The following is a 22,234-nucleotide window of genomic DNA, read 5'->3' as shown; positions in this document are numbered from 1 at the left end:
ACACTTTGACTTCGAATGCACTGCTAAAGAGTTTGTTTTTTGTGTGAATAAACTAGGAAATACCCAAAGCTTCCAAGGCCCAGGTAGTGAATGAATACTTTAAATGAGTCCCCTTTTTTGCAATTTGACTTCAACCATATGCACTCTCTTGTTTATTTCAGGGAAATGTTTATCATTGATTATGTTGTTACTGGTGAATGTATGTGGGCAAAGAAATAAGTGCATCCTAAATATTTCAGGTATTATTCTAGTTTTTGATTACAGTTGATGGGATTTTCATTTCTTTGTATGCCAAGACAAAACTTGAACAGTTTAAATAAAAATGATAACCAGTAGAAACTCTTCTGACAGTTATGACAGTATAATGTCTTCTGAACATTATTGCAGTGTTATTACTGCACAAAAGGTAAGAGAATTATATATTTTCATATATAAAATTGGCCTTCAGCGGTGTTTCAGTTAGAGCACCGGGTTATTGATAAAAGAGTTTTGGTACCTGCAGCCACTGAGCTGCCACTGTTGAACCCTTGAGCAAACCCCTGAGCTTTCTCTGCTGTAGATTGCCTGACACTGTAGGCTATAGTTTGGTTGTAAATAAATGTATTTGATTGAGTAAAAGAAGAGAGAAATAGCCTAATATGGGCAATTTTGTATGTGGGTTCTTTTTGTTATTATGTGATTTTGAGCAGATGAGATTACCTCTTGTGCTAACCCGTCTTGATGTTGGTTTATATTAATATTCAATTCGATTTTCAATTCAATTTTATTTATAAAGCACTTTTCACAACAAAAGTTGTCACAAAGCAGCTTTACAGAGAAAATATTAGTGCAGCTCAAAAAATGGAATATCATTAAAAAGTTACTTTATTTTAGTAATTCAGTTAAAAATGTGAAACTCTGATATTATATAGATAGTTGTATTACACACAGAGTGGTCTGTTTTAAGCAGTTATTTCTTTGATTGTTGATGATTATGGTTTACAGCCAATGAAGACCCCAAAATCAGCGTCTCAGAAAATTAGAATATTACATAAGAACAATTGTAGGGTTCGTACGGGCATGAAAAGTCATGGAATTTGAAAATAGCAATTTCCAGGCCTGGATAAGTTTTGGAAAAATAAAAGTACCCAGAAAGTTTTGGAAAAGTCATGGAAATGTATCTACAAATCTGTGTGTTTCCGTTTATCGATGGAGAAAATCTGTTTTAAGCTAATATGTCAGCTCAGAGTTAATTCAGTAATTTAGCCCTTTACAATGGAGATGGACACATTTTATTATTAAAATTGGTTTCAGATTCATTTTAGGCCTACTATACTCAGTTTTGATTAGAGTTTTAGTTTTAGTTGGTTTTATTGTCCATGTCTGCACTGTTTTAAAAAGTATATGGTCATGAAAATTTGCCTTGAAGGCATGGAAAAGACATTATAAAAATAATGAAAAATTATTGGTTAGAAAGTGTATGAACCCTGAATTAGTATTTTTCGCAGTGTGGGCAGTGTGCCAAGTCCTGCTGGGAAATTAAATCCACATCTCCATACAAGTTGTCACCAGCAGAAGACATGGCTCTCCAAACCATCATTGACCATCATAAATGTAAATTTTACATTTCATTTGTAAATCAAGGGAGCAGAGTCTGGAGGAAGAGTGGAGAGACACACAGTCCAAACTGCTTGAGGTCTAGTGTGTAGTTTCCACAATCAGTGATGGTTTGGAGAGACATGTCATCTGCTGGTGTTGATCCACTGTGTTATATCAAGTCCAGGAATCAATGGCTCTGATTCTCCTCTTCAGTGTGTACCAGTAGTCCAGGTGGGGGCACTATTTTATAACCGTACAAATCAAACCCCATCAAATCAGAGTAGAAGAAGATTCAGTTCAGCGGTTCACAGCTTCCTCCAGTTCCTCCTGATCCAGCTCCTCTCCCCCCGGTTCCCCGAGAGCTGCTCTCCTTACCGGCTGGTCGGGTACCGGAGGATCCGGAGGAGCTGCTCTAAACCCGGCTCCGCGCTTCTACAGAGCTGCTGGAAGAAGAGGAGCAGGAGCTGCTGAAGGTACAGAGCTCGGGGCCCATTCAACAACAGAGCTTTTGAAATCCAGGCATATTAGTCACTTAATTTAGCCAAAAACTTTACTCCAGGCTCAGTACATTGCACTAAGATCCAGGTGTGATCAGCTTCCACCCAGTCAGGCCCAGACTCGAGATATTCTATAAAATATTCCATAAATCCAGACAGTCGAGTGCAGAAGCCACAGAATAATCAAATAGTGCTAACAAGCAAAGCACTATATTGTTAGGTCATGCCTTTTCTCATTAAAATTGTTTTAGAAGCAATAACTCAATCACTGTTCAATATAGAAAAAATTCTACATGTCATTATTAAAAGATGTCTATCCATGTACACAGATACACACTGCAGAGTCTATGTAACACTCGTTACAGACAGTTCACACATACTAATCTGCAATATATATCTATATATATATATATATAGCAGGATCATTCTCTACTAAACACCATTTGTGTTATTAAAGTGGATGAAATTCTCCTAAATAAGCAAATACCAGGACTTGTGTATTTATCTGTGTTAATATATCTATGTGTAATTTGATTAGCACAATGATTATTCTAATGATGATACAGTAACTTAAGTAAGTCAAAAGTATAGAGCGCCTATGTTTTAGTAAAAATAAACATAGTTGATATCTCGGATTGATAATGTTTTGCAAAGAAAACATTGTAAATCATCTCAATATGAATATTTTGTTTCACCCTTAGTATACACACCACACACACTATCACTTAACAATTGCTTTTTTTTATATAGTAATGAAATATGGGAACCAGCCCAAACAGGGTCATGCTTTTTTCTGTATTTCACTCTATTTTTTTTTCTTCTAGAAAAGCAAATATCCTGTTCCCAGTCATCAGGAGAACCTCGTCATGCTGAAATCAGGGATTAAATGTGAAAAAACGGAATCTAGCATAAGCTCCAGTACTCAAGTGTCCACTGAGGATCTCTGTGCTAACACGTCTCACAGTGATCCTCAGGAAGATACCGGAAAGGATAGTCTCTACATCTGCTCAGACTGTGGGAAAAGTTTCACTCAACAAAGTCGCATCAAGCGACACCAACGGACTCACACAGCAGACAAACCACACGAGTGCTCAGAATGTGGAAAGAGTTTTAGGGAGAAATGTACTCTACAAAGACATCAGCGCATTCATACTGGAGAGAAACCATACCAGTGTTCAGAGTGTGGGGAAACATTTGCCCGGCTGGGTCACCTCCAAACACATCAGCGCATTCACACTGGTGAAAAACCATACAACTGCTCAGAGTGTGGGAAAGGTTTTGCTCGGCTGGATCATCTCTATATGCACCAGCGTGTTCATACTGGAGAGAAACCATATCCGTGCTCAGAATGTGGGAAAAGTTTTGCTCGGCTGGGCGATCTCCATATGCATCAGCGTATTCACTCTGGAGAGAAACTGTATCGGTGCTTAGAATGTGGGAAAAGATTTAATCAGAAGATTAATCTTCAGCGACACCAACTCATTCACACGGGAGAAAAATCGTATGAGTGCTCAGATTGTGGAAAGTGTTTTAGACACAAAGGTACCCTTCAATCTCACCAACGCATTCACACTGGAGAGAGGCCTTTTCAGTGCTCAGAGTGTGGGAAGAGTTTTATGCGACAGAGTAATCTCCAACAGCACCAACGCATTCACACAGGAGAGAAGCCATACGAGTGCTCAGAGTGTGGGAAAAGATTTAGAGAAAAGGGTGCACTTCAGAAACACAACCTTACTCACACCAGACAGAAACCGTGTGACTGGTCAGTGTTTTAGTGATGTTAGTGAGGAGAGTTAAGGTTTTTCATCATTAACTCCTCCATAACTAATGGAGGAGTTAAAATTTGCAAATGTATGAAGTGGTGAGGTGCAGGACCTATGGACAAAAAGTATTTTTTTTTATGTGGAATGTGATAAATTAAGAAATTATAAGAAGTAGTTTGGTGTGTGTGTGTGTGTGATCACTGTGGACCTATACCTCAGTCTCTTATGCTTGACTCATTACAGTGTAAATAACCGTTTACTACATGGCCATTTACTCATTACAGCAGCCATGAGCACATTTACTAAGATTTTGATTATTTACTCCTGACCTTTGCATGAAAATAGCCTACACTAAACCACCCATTTGAAAAGAGTAACAGTGAATAATCTGGTTTTAATTATTATCATATTATATATCATATTATAATTATGCACTATCAATTTATAGTAGCCTGATATAATGTTCCAGTGAGTCATAGACTTGTCTATCACTCATTTCAGCGTCCATGACACGTTTAGTTGTATTACAATCATTTACACCATATACTCATTGTTCCTTCAGACAAAAAGTAAAATCATATATATTTTGAATATTCCTAGAGTTATTTAAGTGTTAATATCTGGTTAATCCAGCCCACGGGAGTGCCAGCTCCATTGGATGAAGATGTTATCACAACTTTTACAATGTGTTTAACAACTTGAAAACTCATCCTGCAACAACAGTATAACAAATATGATTGTACGATTCTAAATTATAGTATGAAATGCATCACAGGCAAGTCTTATTCTTGTATTTGTTAGTTTGTGTATGGAAATATGTAAACAACTGTAACTCTGCAGTGCTGTTAACTGAATAAACGCTGGTCAATTACTGAGTTAGAGATTGTAATAATGAGAATTGAATAAATCCTGCATGCTTTCTAAGTGCATAAAATCAGTTCTGTAGGTTGCAAAAGTTTTGCCTTGGGCAATATCTGGTACCTTACTCTGTTGTGTCTGATGTATGTGGGTGTTTTCTGCCTTCACCAAATGGACGGTAGCTTGTTTTCTGTATTTACTGCATAATTATGCAGTAATCAATGTCTCAGAATATTAGAATATTATAAAAGACCAATTGGTACTTTTGGTAGTGTGTCAAGTCCTGCTGGAAAATGAAATCTGCATCTCCACAAAAGTTGTCAGCAAAGGGAAGCATGAAGTGCTGTAAGATTTTCCAGGAAAACACTGCACTGACTTCAGACTTATTATACCACAATGGACCAACACCAGCAGATGACATGGCTCTCTAAACCAATCAATCCATCACTGAATGTGGAAACATCACACTAGACCTCAAGCAGCTTAGACTGTGTGTCTCTCCACTCTTCCTCCAGACTCTGCGCCTTTGATTTCCAAATGAAATGTAAAATTTACTGATGGTCAGTGATGGTTTGGAGAGTTATGTCATCTGCTGGTCTTGGTCCACTGTGTTTTATCAGGTCCAAAGTCAGTGTTTTCCTGTAAAATCTTACAGCACTTCATGCTTCCCTCTGCTGACAACTTTTATGAAGATGCAGATTTCATTTTCCAGCAGGACTTGGCACACTGCCAAAAGTACCAATTGGTCTTATATAAAATTCACATTTTCTGAGACACTAATTTTTGGGGGTTTCATTGTCTGCAAGCCATAACCATACATAATACAACAATAAAAGAAATAAATGCTTAAAATAGATCAATCTGTGTGTAATATATCTATATAATATATGAGTTTCACATTTTGAACTGAATCATTACTAAAATGAAATTACTTTTCAATTATATAAAAAAATTATATGCACTGGTATGCAACAACGGAATGTGTACATCAAAAAGACATAATTACTGCAAATACTGGTGTGCATTAGTAGAGCTTAATTAATCAGATACTTTGTTTTTCATTTGTGACATTTATACAGTAGTCCAGGTGGGGCGCTATTTTTTAACTGTAGACATGAAACCCCATCAAATCGGAGTAGAAGAAGATCCTGTTCAGCGGTTCACAGCTTCCTCCAGATCCTCCTGATTCAGCTCCTCTCCACCCGGTTCCCCGAGAGCTGCTCTCCGTACCGAGCTGCTCTAAACCCGGTTCCGCGCTTCTACCGAGCCGCTGGAGGAAGAGGAGCTGCTGAAGGTACAGAGCTGTTTACACTCTGTTTACACCGCCTTCACTACACCCTGCAGCAGCATCAGCACTTCTTCTAAAGTAGGTTAAAGTAAACTGTAAAACACAACCATTTTTCACTCATATCTGCAGTAATATGAGATATGAGCTGCTGTAGGTTATTATGTCATTTAAGTCATTTTCTCTCTGTGTTCAGCAAATGTAGCTAGAACGTTCTCAAAGTGTGTTTTAGCTTCTTGTTTGCCCCCTTTAGTTCCTTTGATTAGTATTGGGTTTACTATGACCCAAAAAATTACACAATATATAAAGGAATTAGACTTTACAGTCTTAAAAACAGAAAAACAGCTGAAGAATGTAAACAATAGACCTTAAAAGAACGCCTACGCCAACAACTTAAAAACAGCTTCCTTTACAAAACAAAACAGTATAGTTCCATAAACAATATAAATGGACCTAAAATACTGTATTGAAAAGAGATATTTCTCAAAAGCTCTATAGCACAAATAAAACAAGTTAAATATAATTTAACAATGTAAATCTTCAAGCCAAGTCATTGCAGTATTTAAATCAGACACAATTTCCTTCTTTTTCCAATAAACAAGTCGATTAAATTCAGTGTGCATTAAAATTGTCCTTCAAGCTACAGTATTAATATATTTAAACATGGGTATTGTTACTGCTTTGGAACCATTTTTCACCTTGTATCCAAAATGTCATGGAGTTTTTTTGGGGGGTTTTGTTTTTCACTTGAATCTGCACCCAGGACAGTTTAAAAATGATTAATATTTTTCTATACGATTTCAATCAATTGCATTGCATTTGTTTTTAAATTAACATTTACATTACATTACATTTCATTTGGCAGACGCTTTTGTCCAAAGCGACTTACAATAATGAAGTACAAAAGTAATAGGAATTAAGATAACCCATTTTTAGATAGGGCTTAAAGGAGGTCGAAGGGAAATAAAGGGATAGAGAAGTGAAGGAGGGGAGGAAGGAAATGGGGTTAGAAGTAGTTAGTGTGTTAGAGGTGTTAGGAGAGTAAGTGCTCTTTGAAGAGCTCTGTCTTCAGGAGTCTCTTAAAGATAGCGAGAGGTTCTCCTGATCTGATAGTGGCATGCCAACTTTTTCGAAATTGGGTTATGTTTCACATTGTGATAATTTTTTTTTCTCTTCCTTCTATCAATACAGATGATTTCCTCTTCACAATCTCCAGAAAAACCTCTGGTCTGCTGAAATTGTTGATTAAATGTGATAAAATGGAATCTCAGGTGGACAATTATCTAAAGGAACCTATCAAAAAGGAAAGCACTTTTAGCTGTTTGGAGTGTGGGAAAAGCTTCATTCAGAGACATTCACTCAAAATACACCAACGAGTTCACACTGGACAAAAACTGTTTCGCTGTTCAAAGTGTGGGAGAAGTTTTAATAAAAGACGTAACCTTCTTCGACACCAACTAATTCACACTGAAGAAAAAACGTATCAGTCTTTGGACTATGATAGTGATTTCACTCAGCAAAGTTCACTTGAAATACACCAACAGATTCACACAGGAAAGAAAGTGTTTCAATGTTCTTCGTGTGGGAGGACTTTTAATAAACGGTGTAACCTCCAACGACACCAAATAATTCATACTGGAGAGAAACCGCACGAGTGTTCAGATTGTGGAAAAAGATTTGCTCAGCTTGGTCATCTTCAAGTGCATCAGCGTATTCACTCTGGAGAGAAACCGTATCACTGCTCAGAATGTGGGGAAAGTTTTAATCGACATGGTCATCTGCATCGGCACAAACTCCTTCACACTGGAGAAAAACCGTATGAGTGCTCAGAGTGCGGGAGGAGTTTTAGACACAGAGGTAGCCTCCAAATACACCAACGCACTCACACAGGAGAGAAACCATATCACTGCTCAGAGTGTGGAAAAAGATTTGCTCAGCTGGGTTATCTCCAAAAACACCAGCGCATTCACACTGGAGAGAAACCGTATTACTGCTCAGAGTGTGGAAAGAACTTTAATGGAATAAGAAGTCTCCAAACCCATCAGCGCATTCACACTGGAGAGAAACCTTATTACTGCTCGGACTGTGGGAAAAGCTTTAACGGAATAAGTAATCTCCAAACCCACCAACGCATTCACACTGGAGAAAAACCATATTACTGTGCAGTGTGTGGGAAGAATTTTAATAAACAAAATGCTTTGAAAATACACCAGCGTGTTCACACTGGAGAGAGACCGTATAAATGCTCAGAGTGTGGTGACAGTTTTTTTCGACAGAGTAACCTACAACAACACCAACTCATTCATACTGGGGAGAAACCGTATGAGTGTTCAGAGTGTGGGAGGAGTTTTAGACATAAAAGCACCCTTCAAAGACATCAGAGCATTCACACTGAAGACAGACCCTATGAGTGCTCAGAATGTGGGAGAAAATTTAAAGACATTAGTACGTTTCGAAAACACCAGCGTATTCACACTGGAGAGAAACCATATTACTGTTCAAAGTGTGAACAGCACTTCAGATATTCAAGAACTTTAACGAAACACAAGTGCATTAAGAGAGAGTTGAACATTCAAGATATGAGTTTATGATTTTCAGAAAGTGTGTCATACAATGTAATCTGGTATGCTTTGAATCTTAAGCAGTTAATTTTCACCTTCTCATTGTCCTGTAATAATACTCTACTGTCTCAGATGTCTATGTAAACAAGGTCCAAAAACTTCTAGTTCAACCCAGTTTGTCACTGAGGTGGTGGGACACCCACCAGAACCCATGCTTCTAAATAAAAACAGGACTCTTTAAAAAACTAAAGTTCTCCAGCATTAAGTTTCCGTTCAGAATTCATATTTGTTTTCTGTGTCATTTTGGATCCCCTTAGCTTTCTAACCAAGGTGGCTTAGTTAGTTAGAGCCAAATTTAAACTGTTTCTTACAGAGGCCTATAATTATGGAGTTCATATTTGCAACTGTATGACTATGGTATGCCAATGTATGAAGGGGAAGACTTACTTTTGTTTGACTGTCGTTTTATTCATTTTTTGTATGCAAATATGGAAACAATTTTAGCTCTTCAGTGCAAAATAAATAAACCAAGGTGGAGTTGTAAAGTGCTTTATATGAAGAAGTTATTTTTGTCTTAATGAGAAGCTGGGAATATCCTAAAGCCACCAAGTCTTTGGGCATTGATTCCCTTGAGTAATAACTTGAACTCGTGTTGCATCTATTGTGAGGTATGTATGTGTATTTTGCCCCCAAAAAATTACTTTCCTTAAACCCCTTTCACACATGCAAAGTAACCCTTTACCTGGTGCACCAATAGAGCTTGATCCGTCAGAGTATTTTGTCTGTAAATGAACTTTAGAATTACTTTGCTACTTTGAGACCTGTGTTAAAATTGCAGTGCTGTGTAACTAAAACCTAGAAGGTGGTTGCGAGGGTTCTTTTTTTATTTGCATGCAAGACATACCACCCTTTATGGAAGCTGATTTTTATTTAGTCAAAGTGGGCAATGATTTTGATCTCTAATTAAAAAAAACTTCTGTTATGTCGACCTTACACCAATCGATTTTCAAGCGATTTCACTGTTGCAGACAAATTTCCAGTATCAGGATATAATAATGAGTGTCTAGATAGAGTCAAGTTGCAGTCGTGACGTCTCAATCATTCGGTTTGAGGTGGTTAGAAATAAAGGTTTAAGTCTTTTCTAGTCCCGGCGTTCAGATAAAATTGAGACATTGAGACTTGGCTCGCACAAGTAGTGACATGAACAATGTCAACAATGAATATGAGAGCTTTGGGAAGCCACTAGACAATCACGGGAACGTTTGTGGAACTGGACATGGATGAAACTCTGGGGAAAACCAAAGTTTTCCTGGAGTGTACAAATCTGGTGAAGTTGTGGAGTGAGCAAGAGTGTCTCTTTGACGTGTCTTGCCATTTATACCGTGACAGAGTGGAAACTATTATAATCTTTATAAAAAAAAATAAGTAAGATTTTCTTTAGTAATAATCTCATTAAGAATCAAGTTGCAGTCTTGCAAACAGTGACCCTACAAGATCTCCAAAGATCTGGAGAGAACACCTGACATAGTGTGCAGTGGGATTTGATTGTGCACTCCATGGTGTATTCTTGCAAGAGGACTGACAAAGTTATAGCCATTGAGGGGTAAAAGTATGTCTGTTTGCCTGTATGTATGGCTTCTTTTTGTTTCCATAGGTTTCTTTTGTCATGGGCAAAGGGCATCAGAGAGATGTATAGTTTACTGTCAAGTGAGTTGCAGTGTTTTTCCTACATTTATGTTTCTAGAGGCTATGAGGCATAGGTTATTTTACTAAAACTATGCAATTTACATGCTTATTTACAATATTTTGGACTATATTAGTATAAATACAACAATAATAATAATTAATTAGAAGAAATTGAATTGTGATTTTCTCTACCTCTCATTTAAACTAATCAGAACTTGTTTATAACATTTGTATACACAAATTAAATATAATATGCGTAAATATAAAATATATATAACTTTTATAACCTTGCTATCTTGCACAAAGTGAATAGCCAAACGCAAGTACATTTGAATACATGGTTTCTATATAATTTAATTATTTTCTACTTTATTATCATAGTTTAATGTTGGTTATCCTTGTATTTTGTCATGATCACATAATACTTGTTTAAACAGCTACTATCTCTTCCATGCTCTTTTTAGACTTGTCATCATCAGCAGAAGCAGACTCCCGACCAACCCGCTCAACAGAAGCTGTTCAATGTACCTCATCATATAAATATAGACTATAGATATAGACCACTTTTGTCCCCTAACAAAGATATGAGGTGTGGACAACGATATAGTATTTTGTGATTCCATGTTACGTTCTTTATGAATATGGTTGCTACAGCCGGTTATTATTGTAAGGTATGTTTCTGTATGGTGTTTTAAATTTGTGCTCCATGTACCCCCTTTTGACTTTGAGCACCTGCCCCTGTAAAGGTCTCTGCATGGCCCTGAGGAAAACCCACATCTGCATCCCATGTTAGGGATTTTACAATATATATATATATATATATATATATATATATATATATATATATATATATATATATATATATATATATATATAATATAACCACAATTGTTTAAAGTAATAAAGGCAATTTTGATACAGTTATTATATACAGTACTGCTTTATTAGAACCCATGGCTCTGATTCTGCTCTTCAGTATTCACCAGTAGTCCAGCTGGGGCGCTATTTTATAACTGTAGACACGAAACCTCAACAAATCAGAGTAGAAGAAGATTCTGATCAGCGGTTCACAGCTTCCTCCAGATCCTCCTGATCTAGCTCCTCTCCCACCGGTTCCCCGAGAGCTGCTCTCCGTACCGTGCTGCTCTAAACCCGGCTCCGCGCTTCTACAGAGCCGCTGGAGGAAGAGGAGCAGGAGCTGCTGAAGGTACAGAGCTGTTCAGCACTTCACCTTGCAGCAGCATCAGCACTTATTCTAATACAGGTTACAGTAAACTGTGTAAAACAACCATTTTTCACTCATATCTGCAGTAATATGAGATATGAGCTGCTGTAGGTTATTATGTCATTTAAGTCATTTTCTCTCTGTGTTCAGCAAATGTAGCTAGAACGTTTTAGCTTCTTGTTTGCCCCCTTTAGTTCTTTTGATTAGTATTGGGTTTACTATGACCCAAAAAATTACACAATATATAAAGGAATTAGACTTTATAAGCAGAAAAGCAGCTGAAGAATGTAAACAATAGACCTTAAAAAGAAATACGCCAATGACGCCAGCTTCCTTTACAAAACTAAATATTTTAAATAGTTCCATAAACACTATAAATGGACCTAAAATACTGTATTGAAAAGAGATATTTCTCAAACGCTCTATAGCACAAATAAAACAAGTTAAATACAATTTAACAATGTTAGTCTTGAAGCCAAGTCATTGCAGTATTTAAATCAGACACAATTTCCTTCTTTCTCCAATAAACAAGTCAATTAAATTCAGTGTGCATTAAAATTATCCTTCAAGCTACAGTATTAATATATTTAAACATGGGTATTGTTACTGCTTTGGAACCTTTTTTCACCTTGTATCCAAAATGTCATGGAGTTTTTTTTTTGTTTGTTTTTTTCACTTGAATCTGCACCCAGGACAGTTTAAAAAAGAATGAATATTTTTTGTGAAATACTTACCTTTTCAACATGTGTGTTCTATGTTCAAATTTAAATAATATAGAGCTCTAAACGATTTCAATTAATTGCATTGCATTTGTTTTTAAATAAAAATTTACCATAGCATGCCAACTTTTCGGAATTGGGTTGTGTTTCACATTGTGATTAATTGTTTTTCTCTTCCTTCTATCAAAACAGATGATTTCCTCTTCACAATCTCCAGAAAAACCTCACATTCCTGAAATTGTTGATTAAATGTGATAAAATGGAATCTCAGGTGTCCACCGATTCGGTGGACAATTATCTAAAGGAAGCTATCAAAAAGGAAAGCACTTTTAGCTGTTTGGAGTGTGGGAAAAGCTTCATTCAGAGACATTCACTCAAAATACACCAACGAGTTCACACTGGACAAAAACTGTTTCGCTGTTCAAAGTGTGGGAGAAGTTTTAATAAAAGAAGTAACCTTCTTCGACACCAACTAATTCACACTGAAGATAAACCATATCAGTCTTTGGACTATGATAGTGATTTCACTCAGCAAAGTTCACTTGAAATACACCAACAGATTCACACAGGAAAGAAAGTGTTTCAATGTTCTTCGTGTGGGAGGACTTTTAATAAACGGAGTAACCTCCTACGACACCAAATAATTCATACTGGAGAGAAACCACACGAGTGTTCAGATTGTGGAAAAAGATTTGCTCAGCTTGGTCATCTTCAAGTGCATCAGCGCATTCACTCTGGAGAGAAACCGTATCACTGCTCAGAATGTGGGGAAAGTTTTAATCGACATGGTCATCTCCATCGGCACAAACTCCTTCACACTGGAGAAAAACCGTATGAGTGCTCAGAGTGCGGGAGGAGTTTTAGACACAAAGGTAGCCTCCAAATACACCAACGCACTCACACAGGAGAGAAACCATATCACTGCTCAGAGTGTGGAAAAAGATTTGCTCAGCTGGGTTATCTCCAAAAACACCAGCGCATTCACACTGGAGAGAAACCGTATTACTGCTCAGAGTGTGGAAAGAACTTTAATGGAATTAGTAATCTCCAAACCCATCAGCGCATTCACACTGGAGAGAAACCGTATGAGTGTCCAGAGTGTGGGAAGAGTTTTATTGAACAGAGTCATCTACGCAGACACCAGCGCGTTCATACTGGGGAAAAACCATACGAGTGTTTAGAGTGTGGAACACTTTTTAAAGATAATAGCACCTTTCAGAAACACCAGCGCATTCACACTGGAGAGAAACCTTATTACTGCTCGGACTGTGGGAAAAGCTTTAACGGAATAAGTAATCTCCAAACCCACCAACGCATTCACACTGGAGAAAAACCATATTACTGTGCAGTGTGTGGGAAGAATTTTAATGAACAAAGTGCTTTGAAAATACACCAGCGTGTTCACACTGGAGAGAGGCCGTATAAATGCTCAGAGTGTGGTGACAGTTTTTTTCGACAGAGTAACCTACAACAACACCAACTCATTCATACTGGGGAGAAACCGTATGAGTGTTCAGAGTGTGGGAGGAGTTTTAGACATAAAAGGACCCTTCAAAGACATCAGAGCATTCACACTGAAGACAGACCCTATGAGTGCTCGGAATGTGGGAGAAAATTTAAAGACATTAGTACGTTTCGAAAACACCAGCGCATTCACACTGGAGAGAAACCATATTACTGCTCAAAGTGTGAACAGCATTTCAGATATTCAAGAACTTTAACGAAACACAAGTGCATTAAGAGAGAGTTGAACATTCAAGATATGAGTTTATGACTTTCAGAAAGTGTGTCATGCAATGTAATAATCTGGTATGCTTTGAATCTTGAGCAGTTAATTTTCACCTTCTCATTGGCCTGTAATAATACTCTACTGTCTCAAATGTCTATGTAAACAAGGTCCAAAAAAAGTGGTGAGACACCCACTAGAACCCATGCTTCTAAATAAAAATATTACTCTTTAAAAGTTTTAAAAGTTCTCCAGCATTAAGTTTCCGTGCAGAACTCTTGTTTTCTGTGTCATTTTGGATCCTCCTAGCTTTCCAACCAAGGTGGCTTAGTTAGTTTGAGCCAAACTTAAACTGTTTCATACAGACGCCTATAATTATGGAGGTCATATTTGCAACTGTATGACTATGGTATGCCAATGTATGAAGGGGAAGACTTACTTTTAAAGACTTAAGTTTTTTTCTTAATGAGAAGCTGGGAATATCCTAAAGCCACCAATGCTTTGGGCATTGATTCTCTTGAGTAATAACTTGAACTAATTTTGCATCTGTTTTGAGGTATGTATGTATATTCTGCCCTCAACAAATTACTTCCCTTAACCCCCTTTCACACATGCACAATAACCCTTTACCTGGTGCACCAATAGAGCTTGATTTGTCAGAGTATTTTGTCTGTAAAAGAACTTTAGAATTACCTGTGTAAAAATTACAGTGCTGTGTAACTAAAACCTAGAAGGTGGTTGCGAGGGTTCTTTTTTATTTGCATGCAAGACATACCATCCTTTATGGAAGCTGATTTTTATTTAGTCAAAGTGGGCAATGATTTTGATCTCTAATAAAAAAAAAACTTCTGTTATGTCGACCTTACACCAATCGATTTTCAAGCGATTTCACTGTTGCAGACACATCGAGATATAATAATGAGAGTCTAGCTAGAGTCAAGTTGCAGTCGTGTCATCTCAATCGTTCGGTGTAAGGTGGTTAGGAATAAAGGTTTAAGCCTTTTCTAGTCCCGGCAGTCAGATAAAATTAACCGTGTTTAACATTTTCATAAGTCTTGAGAGTTGGCTCATGCAAATTGTGAGGTGATCAATGTCAGCAACGAATATGAGAGCTATGGGAAGCCACTAGACAATCACGGGAACGTTTGTGGAACTGGACATGGAAGAAACTCCGGGGATGGCTCAGAAACCAAAGTTTTCCTGAAGTGTACAAAACTGGTGAAGTTGTGCAGTGAGCAAGAGTGTCTCTTTGATGTGTCTTGCCATTTATACCGTGACAGAGTGGAAACTATTATAATCTTTATTTAAAAAAAATAAGTACGATTTTTTTTTATTAATAATCTCATTAAAAATCAAGTTGCAGTCTTGCAAATAGTGACCCTACAAGATCTCCAGAGATCTTGAGAGCACACCTGACATAGTGTGCAGTGGTATTTGAGTGTGCACTCCACGGTGTATTCTTGCAAGATGACTGATGACGTTATAGCCATTGAGGGGTAAAAGTATGTCTGTTTGCCTGTATGTATGGCTTCTTTTTGTTTCTATATGATTCTTTTGTCATGGGCAAAGGGCATCAGAGAGATGTATTATTAACTGTCAAGTGAGTTGCAGTGTTTTTCCTACATGTATGTTTCTAGAGGCTATGAGGCATAGGTTATTTTACTAAAACTATGCATTTTACATGCTTATTTACATAATATATTAGTATAAATACAACAATAATAATAATTAATTAGAAGAAGTTGAATTTGTAATTTTCTCTACCTCTCATTTAAACTAATCAGAACTTGTTTGTAACATTTGTATACACAAATTGAATATAATATGCGTAAATATAAAATATATATAACGTTTATAACCTTGCTATCTTGCACAAAGTGGATAGTCAAACGCAAGTACATTTGAATACATGGTTTCCATATAATTTTGTTATTTTCTACTCTATTATCAGCCATGTTTAATGTTGGTTATCCTTGTATTTTGTCATGATCACATAATACTTGTTTAAACAGCTACTATCTCTCCCACTCTCAGATCAATAGAGCCCACCTCCAATTGTTTAAAGAAATAAAGACAATGTTGATACAGTTTTTATTATGTACAGTACTGCTTTATTGGAACCCATGGCTCTGATTCTGCTCAGTATTCACCAGTAGTCCAGCTGGGGCGCTATTTTATAACTGTAGACACGAAACCTCAACAAATCAGAGTAGAAGAAGATTCTGATCAGCGGTTCACAGCTTCCTCCACATCCAGCTCCTCTCCCCCCGGTTCCCCGAGAGCTGCTCTCCGTATCGAGCTGCTCTAAACCCGGCTCCGCGCTTCTACAGAGCCGCTGGAGGAAGAGGAGCAGGAGCTGCTGAAGGTACAGAGCTGTTCAGCACTTTACACTCGGTTTACACCGCCTTAACTACATACTTACACCCTTACTACACCCTTACACACAGAGTAGTTGGGGGGTTAAAATCAGAAATAGATTTTACTGCTACAGTAATATGAGGTATGAGTCATTTTCTGTCTTTGTTCAGCAAATATAGAGTTGTATCTGAGTGTGTATTACTTGTTTCCCCCCTTTAGTTATGGCTTACTTAATCATTATTTAAAAATAAAACATTATTTACATAACTTTCCTTCATTTCTAGTAAACTTAAATAGTATTTAAATTCGTTTTTAACAGCCTTAATGGCTTGTAAAATGTCATAAATACATTTCCCAAAGGTCTTAAAACACCACAGACAGAAAATTCACACAAAAACAAACATTTAGCACATTGTTTTTTTGAAGTTAACACATTTGATATTGACACTTTGTAAGATAATCAAACGTTTTAGCAAACACAAAAACATATGACACATGTTTAGGCTGTTTAAAAATTAACAATGTTAAGAGTATAATTTATCATATAGTCAATTTTTTTCCCAGAGCTGTATATTAAAAGACAGAAAACAGTTAATATTTGAACAGCCACAAATAAAATATAAAGCATTTTTGCTGGCTTTTTGAAAGAAAAAAAAAGGCAGTCTCAACACAATCTCAATTAAACTCAGTAATAAAACGAAACAATTATGCACTATTTATAATATTTATTAGTAAGAAGTTAACTGTATACAATAGTAAAAATCCCCTCACTTACCAATTGGGGACAACCCCTAAACTGTGGAAATTAGTCCAGTGAAGGTTTCGGCCATCTTCCGAAGCAATTATAATTAAAAGTCCCCTTTTATTTTGGCTTAGGCATAATAAATAGCTTTACGTCACATTTCATAAGTCTTTTATTATAAAGAATAGAATCAAATAATCTGATCCAATGAGTGTGTAGGCGTTTTTCCACAGGTGGCTATGCAAAATCATGTGGAGATGATTTAGGCAAATAAGCCAATTTAGCAAAAAGTGACATTATGCATATTAGCTTACAGATTTACCAGCAGACTAAAATAAACAGGTCCTGCTGTGTTATTTATGAAATCTCCCCAATAGGGGGCTATTTTGAGGTATGTTCATTAGTTACTATTAGCTAGATGCTACTGTAGGTTTGGGGGATAAATAATCGCAATTTTGCACTAAACCCTATTTGTAATTTGTCTCTGATATTAAGATTGGTGTTGTGCTTTTTGCCATTATGTTACTTTGAAAGTGGATTTAAGGTTAAAAAGCCTTATTAAATTCAAAGTGTAGGCTGCATCCTTGGTGGCCTATATTGTTGTATATATAGTTATATATAAAGTGAAGGACACTTTATATATAATCGAGAAATGCAATCGACATTCTGAGTGATTTGAAGGACACAACTGATGTATCCTTCACAGACCTTGTTGCCAACATATTACTGTGCATGTCCATCACTGGGAGAAAAACAAAAAAATGACCCCACAAAAATTGGTCAAACGTCACCTCAAAACTTCATTAAACTCTTCCAAATTTATTTCCAACAGGAAAAAAAAAAGAAAAGGATTCTTCATATGACAGTCCTACCGAGGGCCCGTCCTACCTCGACTGCATTCTACACCCTGGAAAGCAGCCTAGGCTCAATCTTTGTCTGGGCAACTGCCCCTTTGTATTCCTTTCTGACATTACCCTCTACTAGTTGACCAATTAGTGCAAATCATGCCCACATTGGATTTTAGGTTTGTGGCAAGCAGCAAACCTTTGTTACACCTTTGTAAAGGGATGACTAGCATGGTTAACTTCCTCTGTAAAAGAAAAGGAAATCAAGCTAAAGAATTAAAGTTAAAAAAGAAAGTGGTTGAAGTTGGCTCCAAGTGATATAAAGTTATACATTATAATAGTTATATGTAATCTGGTTTCTCTGGAGTTTAAGGCATGATGGTTAAGTTTTGATCAGTGTTATCTGTCCTTTTGTTTGAGACTTGCTGACTTGGCATCTCCTCTGTTTGCTTTTCCTGCTCTTTTCCTGTCATTATTTAACAGGGTGTTGGTCCGGCCATCGCACAGTGGAAGAGCGTTTGTTCAGCTCAGACTGGGTCATCAGTTTGAAGTCAAAATAAAAGTGAACTTTGTCGTTCTGACTGCAAAACTCAACAAGATTGCATTTTTCATTGTGCATATATAACACATAATGAAGTATACCTTAGAGAAAAAGACATATCTGTATCAACGTAAAGAAGCAAAAAATTTACTTTTGCTGTTGCTGATGCTGATCTTGCATCTAAAGTGGTATGAAAAAGTTTGGGCACGAACCAGTGCACATTGTGTATAAATGTGAGTCCATGCCTTTTTAAATTACACATTGTGATTTAAATATGTCATGTTCTTCCACAGAAACAAATGAAATCCTGTTCCAAGATTGAGGAAAACCTCTGAAGCCTGCTGACATCGGGGATTAAATGTGAGAAAATGGAATCCAGCATGAGCTCCAGTACTCAGGTGTCCCCTGGTGCTCTCTCTGCCAACACATCTTACAGTGATCTAAAGAAAGTTACAGGAGAGAAAATCACTTATAGCTGTTTGGTGTGTGGAAAGAGTTTTCCTCAACAATGTAAACTAAAAATTCACCAACAAATTCACACAGGAGTGAAACCATATGAATGCTCACAGTGCGGAAAGAGTTTTATAAGCAAACACGCTCTCAAAAGGCATCAGCACACTCACACAGGAGAAAAACCATATCAGTGCTCTGACTGTGGGAAAAGTTTTACTCAACAAAGTAGTCTGAAAGTCCACCAACGAATTCACACAGGAGAAAAACCATATCACTGCTTGGAGTGTGGGGAAAGTTTCTATCGACAGTGTCTATTCCAAACACACCAGCGCAGTCACACTGGGGAAAAACCATATCAGTGTTCTGAGTGCGGAAAGAGTTTTGGAGTGAAAAGTAATCTTCAAGCACACCAGCGCATTCATTCCGAAGAGAAAATGTACCCCTGTTTAGAGTGTGGAAAAGGTTTCAATTTGGCCAGTAGGCTTGAAGCACACCAGCGCGTGCACCGTGGGGAAAAAACGCATCAGTGCTCAGAGTGTGGAAAGAGTTTTACTGCACCCGGTGATCTCCGACTACACCAGCGCATTCACACTGGAGAGAAACCGTTTTCCTGTTCTGAGTGTGGCAAGAGCTTTATTCAAAGCAGTGCTCTTAAACGGCACCAGCGCGTTCACACTGGAGAAAAACCTTATCAGTGCTCAGAGTGTGGGAAAAGTTTCAGAGGCAGAAGTACCCTTCAAAGACATCTGCGCATTCACACTGGAGAGAAACCGTATCATTGCTTAGAGTGTGGCAAGAATTTTCATGACCAAAATGATCTTAAAACTCACCAGCGGATTCACACTGGGGAAAAACCATTTGCCTGTCCAGAGTGTGGGAAGAAATTTGCTCAGCGGGGTCACCTGCTACAACACCAGCGCATCCACACTGGTGAAAAACCGTATCAGTGTTCAGAGTGTGGTAAGAGCTTTATTGTACACAGTAGTCTTCAACTACACCAGCGTGTTCACACTGGAGAGAAACCGTTTCAGTGCTCAGAATGTGGGAAGAGTTTTAAACGACAGAGTCATCTCCAATTTCACAAACGTACTCACACAGAAGAAAAACCATATGAGTGCTTAGAGTGTGGGAAGAGTTATAAAGACCCCAGTATCCTTCAAAAGCACCTGCGCATTCACACTGGTGAAAAACCATATTACTGCTCAGTGTGTGGAAAGCGCTTTAATGAACGGAGTGAACTACAGATACACCATCGTGTTCACACCGGAGAGAGGCCATATGAGTGTTTAGAGTGTGAGAAAAAATTTAGAGACAATGGTACCCTCCGAAAACATCAGCGAATTCACACAGGAGAGAAACCGTATTATTGCTTAGAGTGTGGACAAAACTTCAGGTATTCTCGCAGTCTAAAAATACACAAGTGCGTTAGGAGAGATTTGAACACTCAAGGTATGGGTTTATCATTGTAAGAGATCTGATTTTCATTTAGTGTTTTTGCAATATAGTATGTAGTTACTTCAAGTAATCCTTTGTTTTACACAAATATATGTTTGTGTTATCATTATGTTTGATTACAGCAACAATCCGTTGAGCCATAGAATGATTTTCAGGGATTGGGCCTGAAGAATGATTTTATGATTTACCTGTAGGACGAGGTACAGAACTTGAATGAGGATGATCTGGAAGGTCACAATCCAGCATACAAAGGAAAAAACCTCCCCTAGCAAGGAACACTTGTACCAAATTAGTTATGTTTATACTACATCAGTCAGCTGTTTTTTGAACCTGCTGCCAAAAGCCTCAAGTTGGAGAGAAATCTCTGTTTAATTGGCTTTTGCTTGGGTGCTTTCCTGGTTGCTATGTGTGCAAACTGCTAATACAAGCAATCCTCGCAGAGAGATTGAAAAGGCATCGCAAAACCTGATAAATATGTGACGGGTTTAATATCTGATCCTGTCTGCGACTCTAAATCTGGTAGTATGAAAAGTTTTGGTGGATTAATGCACACCTGTCTATCAGCACACACAATTTATATCTCTCCATTCTAACGGACATCAGTTTTGGAAGAAATAAAAAATGTCTTATGCATCACATAAGTTGTTACATGTGGTTTTGTAACAGCATGTTTTTAGAGAGCAGACAGATTTGCTGCGAGTTACTCCATGTATTTGTAATCTTGTGTCTTTCATCAGTCATGTAGTGGGAATATTCTTCACAATTGTCAAATGTAAATGGTTTAAAGTGAGTGAAGCCAGAGGAGACATTTGTTTTACAAATTAGATCAGATTTATTCCCAAAGGGAAATTAGAATTGCAGTACACAATACACATAAACGTATTTAAAATAATTAAAAAATGTATGTATTTATTATATATTCATGCAAAAATATATGTTCCTAAGGTGCTAAAGGTACAGCAGGGGTGTTGTATACAGACCTACAGCTGTGGTAGGAAATTTATATGAATGCTTTAATGACTTGAAGGTCATGGACATTCAATCGTTTCTATGAACTGTTGTTTCTGAAACTAATCCACAAAGTGGATGGAATAATGAAGGGTGAGTAGAATGTTCTTTGGAACTGTGACACCATTGACATTTTTCAACAGGGGAATTTTCCAGAGGTGGTGTGGAATTGATAAAACAAGGTAACACTAAGCCTTAAGGATGGAATTACCAAAATCCTGACCTCAACTATCAGAAATCTTGGACTGGGCTTTAAAATCAGATCTGTGCTGAGGTCAGACATCCAACGAGGACTCTGCAGATGTTGGTTAAATGCTATCATCAGATTCATCTGGTCAAGGTGCGGCTTTCTAAGGATATAAACAGCCTGCCAGCCCTAAGGAGATGTTTAGCATGATAACTAGATGTGGGGCTAAAATACATCTGAAGCAATTCAATGTGCCTTTGCATCACTCCCAATGCTGCAAACGACAACCTCATCAAATCCAATGTTGAAAGTGCAGAGGTCCAAGAAGAGCACCAAGAGTTAGTTACTGACACACCTTAATACCACAGCAACCCATGCAGATATGCTTGTGACTTCCGGACACAAATCCTGAACTGATCTGATTAATTGCAAATAACAGTGTGGACAGTCATCTCAACGCATCTGATCTAAGAAACAAGTCTGATTTGACTGCAATCTGAACACTGAGTAAGAGACAGTTAACCAAATGTTAAGAGTGCTGTATGTAACATTTTTTTTGTTTGATTGTATTATATATATGTAATGTGACTTGTACTGCCTCAAAAATGTAAAATATGTTATAATATCATTATATTATCTATTATATTATCATGACAGTAATGTATGTCCAAGATGATTGCCTAAAAACTCACTGTCCCATCCTAACTGTTTATATTCTGCATTTAAATATATTATTGTCGGAATACA

The 22,234-nt window shown here is 37.4% G+C and overlaps 5 protein-coding genes across 10 annotated transcripts in view; all 5 read left to right on the top strand.

The window, feature by feature from the left end:
* LOC125781323 (gastrula zinc finger protein XlCGF7.1-like) overlaps positions 1–4,709 on the top strand; it is a 13,020-nt gene extending 8,311 nt beyond the window's left edge. Inside the window, exon 2 of the mRNA XM_049465082.1 lies at positions 2,900–4,709. Within this exon, the coding sequence (XP_049321039.1) occupies positions 2,942–3,850 (909 nt within the window). The 5' untranslated portion in view covers positions 2,900–2,941 and the 3' untranslated portion in view covers positions 3,851–4,709. The remainder of the gene's footprint in view (positions 1–2,899) is intronic.
* LOC125780410 (zinc finger protein OZF-like) overlaps positions 1–14,159 on the top strand; it is a 17,307-nt gene extending 3,148 nt beyond the window's left edge. The window contains exon 2 of the mRNA XM_049465078.1: positions 12,365–14,159. Within this exon, the coding sequence (XP_049321035.1) occupies positions 12,432–13,946 (1,515 nt within the window). The 5' untranslated portion in view covers positions 12,365–12,431 and the 3' untranslated portion in view covers positions 13,947–14,159. The remainder of the gene's footprint in view (positions 1–12,364) is intronic.
* LOC103036338 (zinc finger protein 658B) overlaps positions 1–22,234 on the top strand; it is a 25,426-nt gene extending 3,192 nt beyond the window's left edge. The window contains exon 2 of the mRNA XM_049465077.1: positions 18,678–22,234. Coding sequence (XP_049321034.1) covers positions 18,753–20,306 — 1,554 coding nt within the window. The 5' untranslated portion in view covers positions 18,678–18,752 and the 3' untranslated portion in view covers positions 20,307–22,234. The remainder of the gene's footprint in view (positions 1–18,677) is intronic.
* The window catches only part of LOC103034975 (zinc finger protein 239), a 40,935-nt gene continuing 20,549 nt past the window's right edge, over positions 1,849–22,234 (top strand). The window contains exon 1 of one of the 5 annotated variants that reach the window (XM_049465086.1): positions 1,849–2,051. The gene's annotated coding sequence lies outside the window, so the exon portion shown is untranslated. Of the gene's footprint in view, positions 2,052–11,209; positions 11,436–16,032; positions 16,264–22,234 lie in introns of those variants that run through there. The other 4 variants (XR_007424533.1, XM_049465083.1, XR_007424532.1 and 1 more) reach the window with 4 other exon arrangements.
* On the top strand, positions 5,574–9,095 carry LOC103035809 (zinc finger protein 184). 2 transcript variants are annotated; one of them, XM_022666068.2, is made up of 2 exons: positions 5,574–5,990; positions 7,173–9,095. In XM_022666068.2, exon 2 carries the CDS (start codon positions 7,241–7,243, stop codon positions 8,570–8,572), a length of 1,332 nt encoding a protein of 443 aa, XP_022521789.2. In that variant the 5' UTR covers positions 5,574–5,990; positions 7,173–7,240; the 3' UTR covers positions 8,573–9,095. The 2 variants fall into 2 exon arrangements, with proteins under 2 accessions (XP_022521789.2, XP_022521788.2); XM_022666067.2 differs by having other exon boundaries at positions 5,574–6,062.

The sequence above is a fragment of the Astyanax mexicanus genome, chromosome 15 (assembly GCF_023375975.1).
Source record: "Astyanax mexicanus isolate ESR-SI-001 chromosome 15, AstMex3_surface, whole genome shotgun sequence".
Taxonomy (NCBI): Eukaryota; Metazoa; Chordata; class Actinopteri; order Characiformes; family Acestrorhamphidae; genus Astyanax; species Astyanax mexicanus.
The sequence above is the reverse complement of the archived record's forward strand: the minus strand, read 5'-3'. Positions and strand labels throughout refer to the sequence as shown.

Bases quoted from the DNA above. Each gene is read 5' to 3' on its own strand.
- LOC103035809 (XM_022666068.2), top strand. From the start codon at position 7,241: ATGGAATCTCAGGTGGACAATTATCTAAAGGAACCTATCAAAAAGGAA.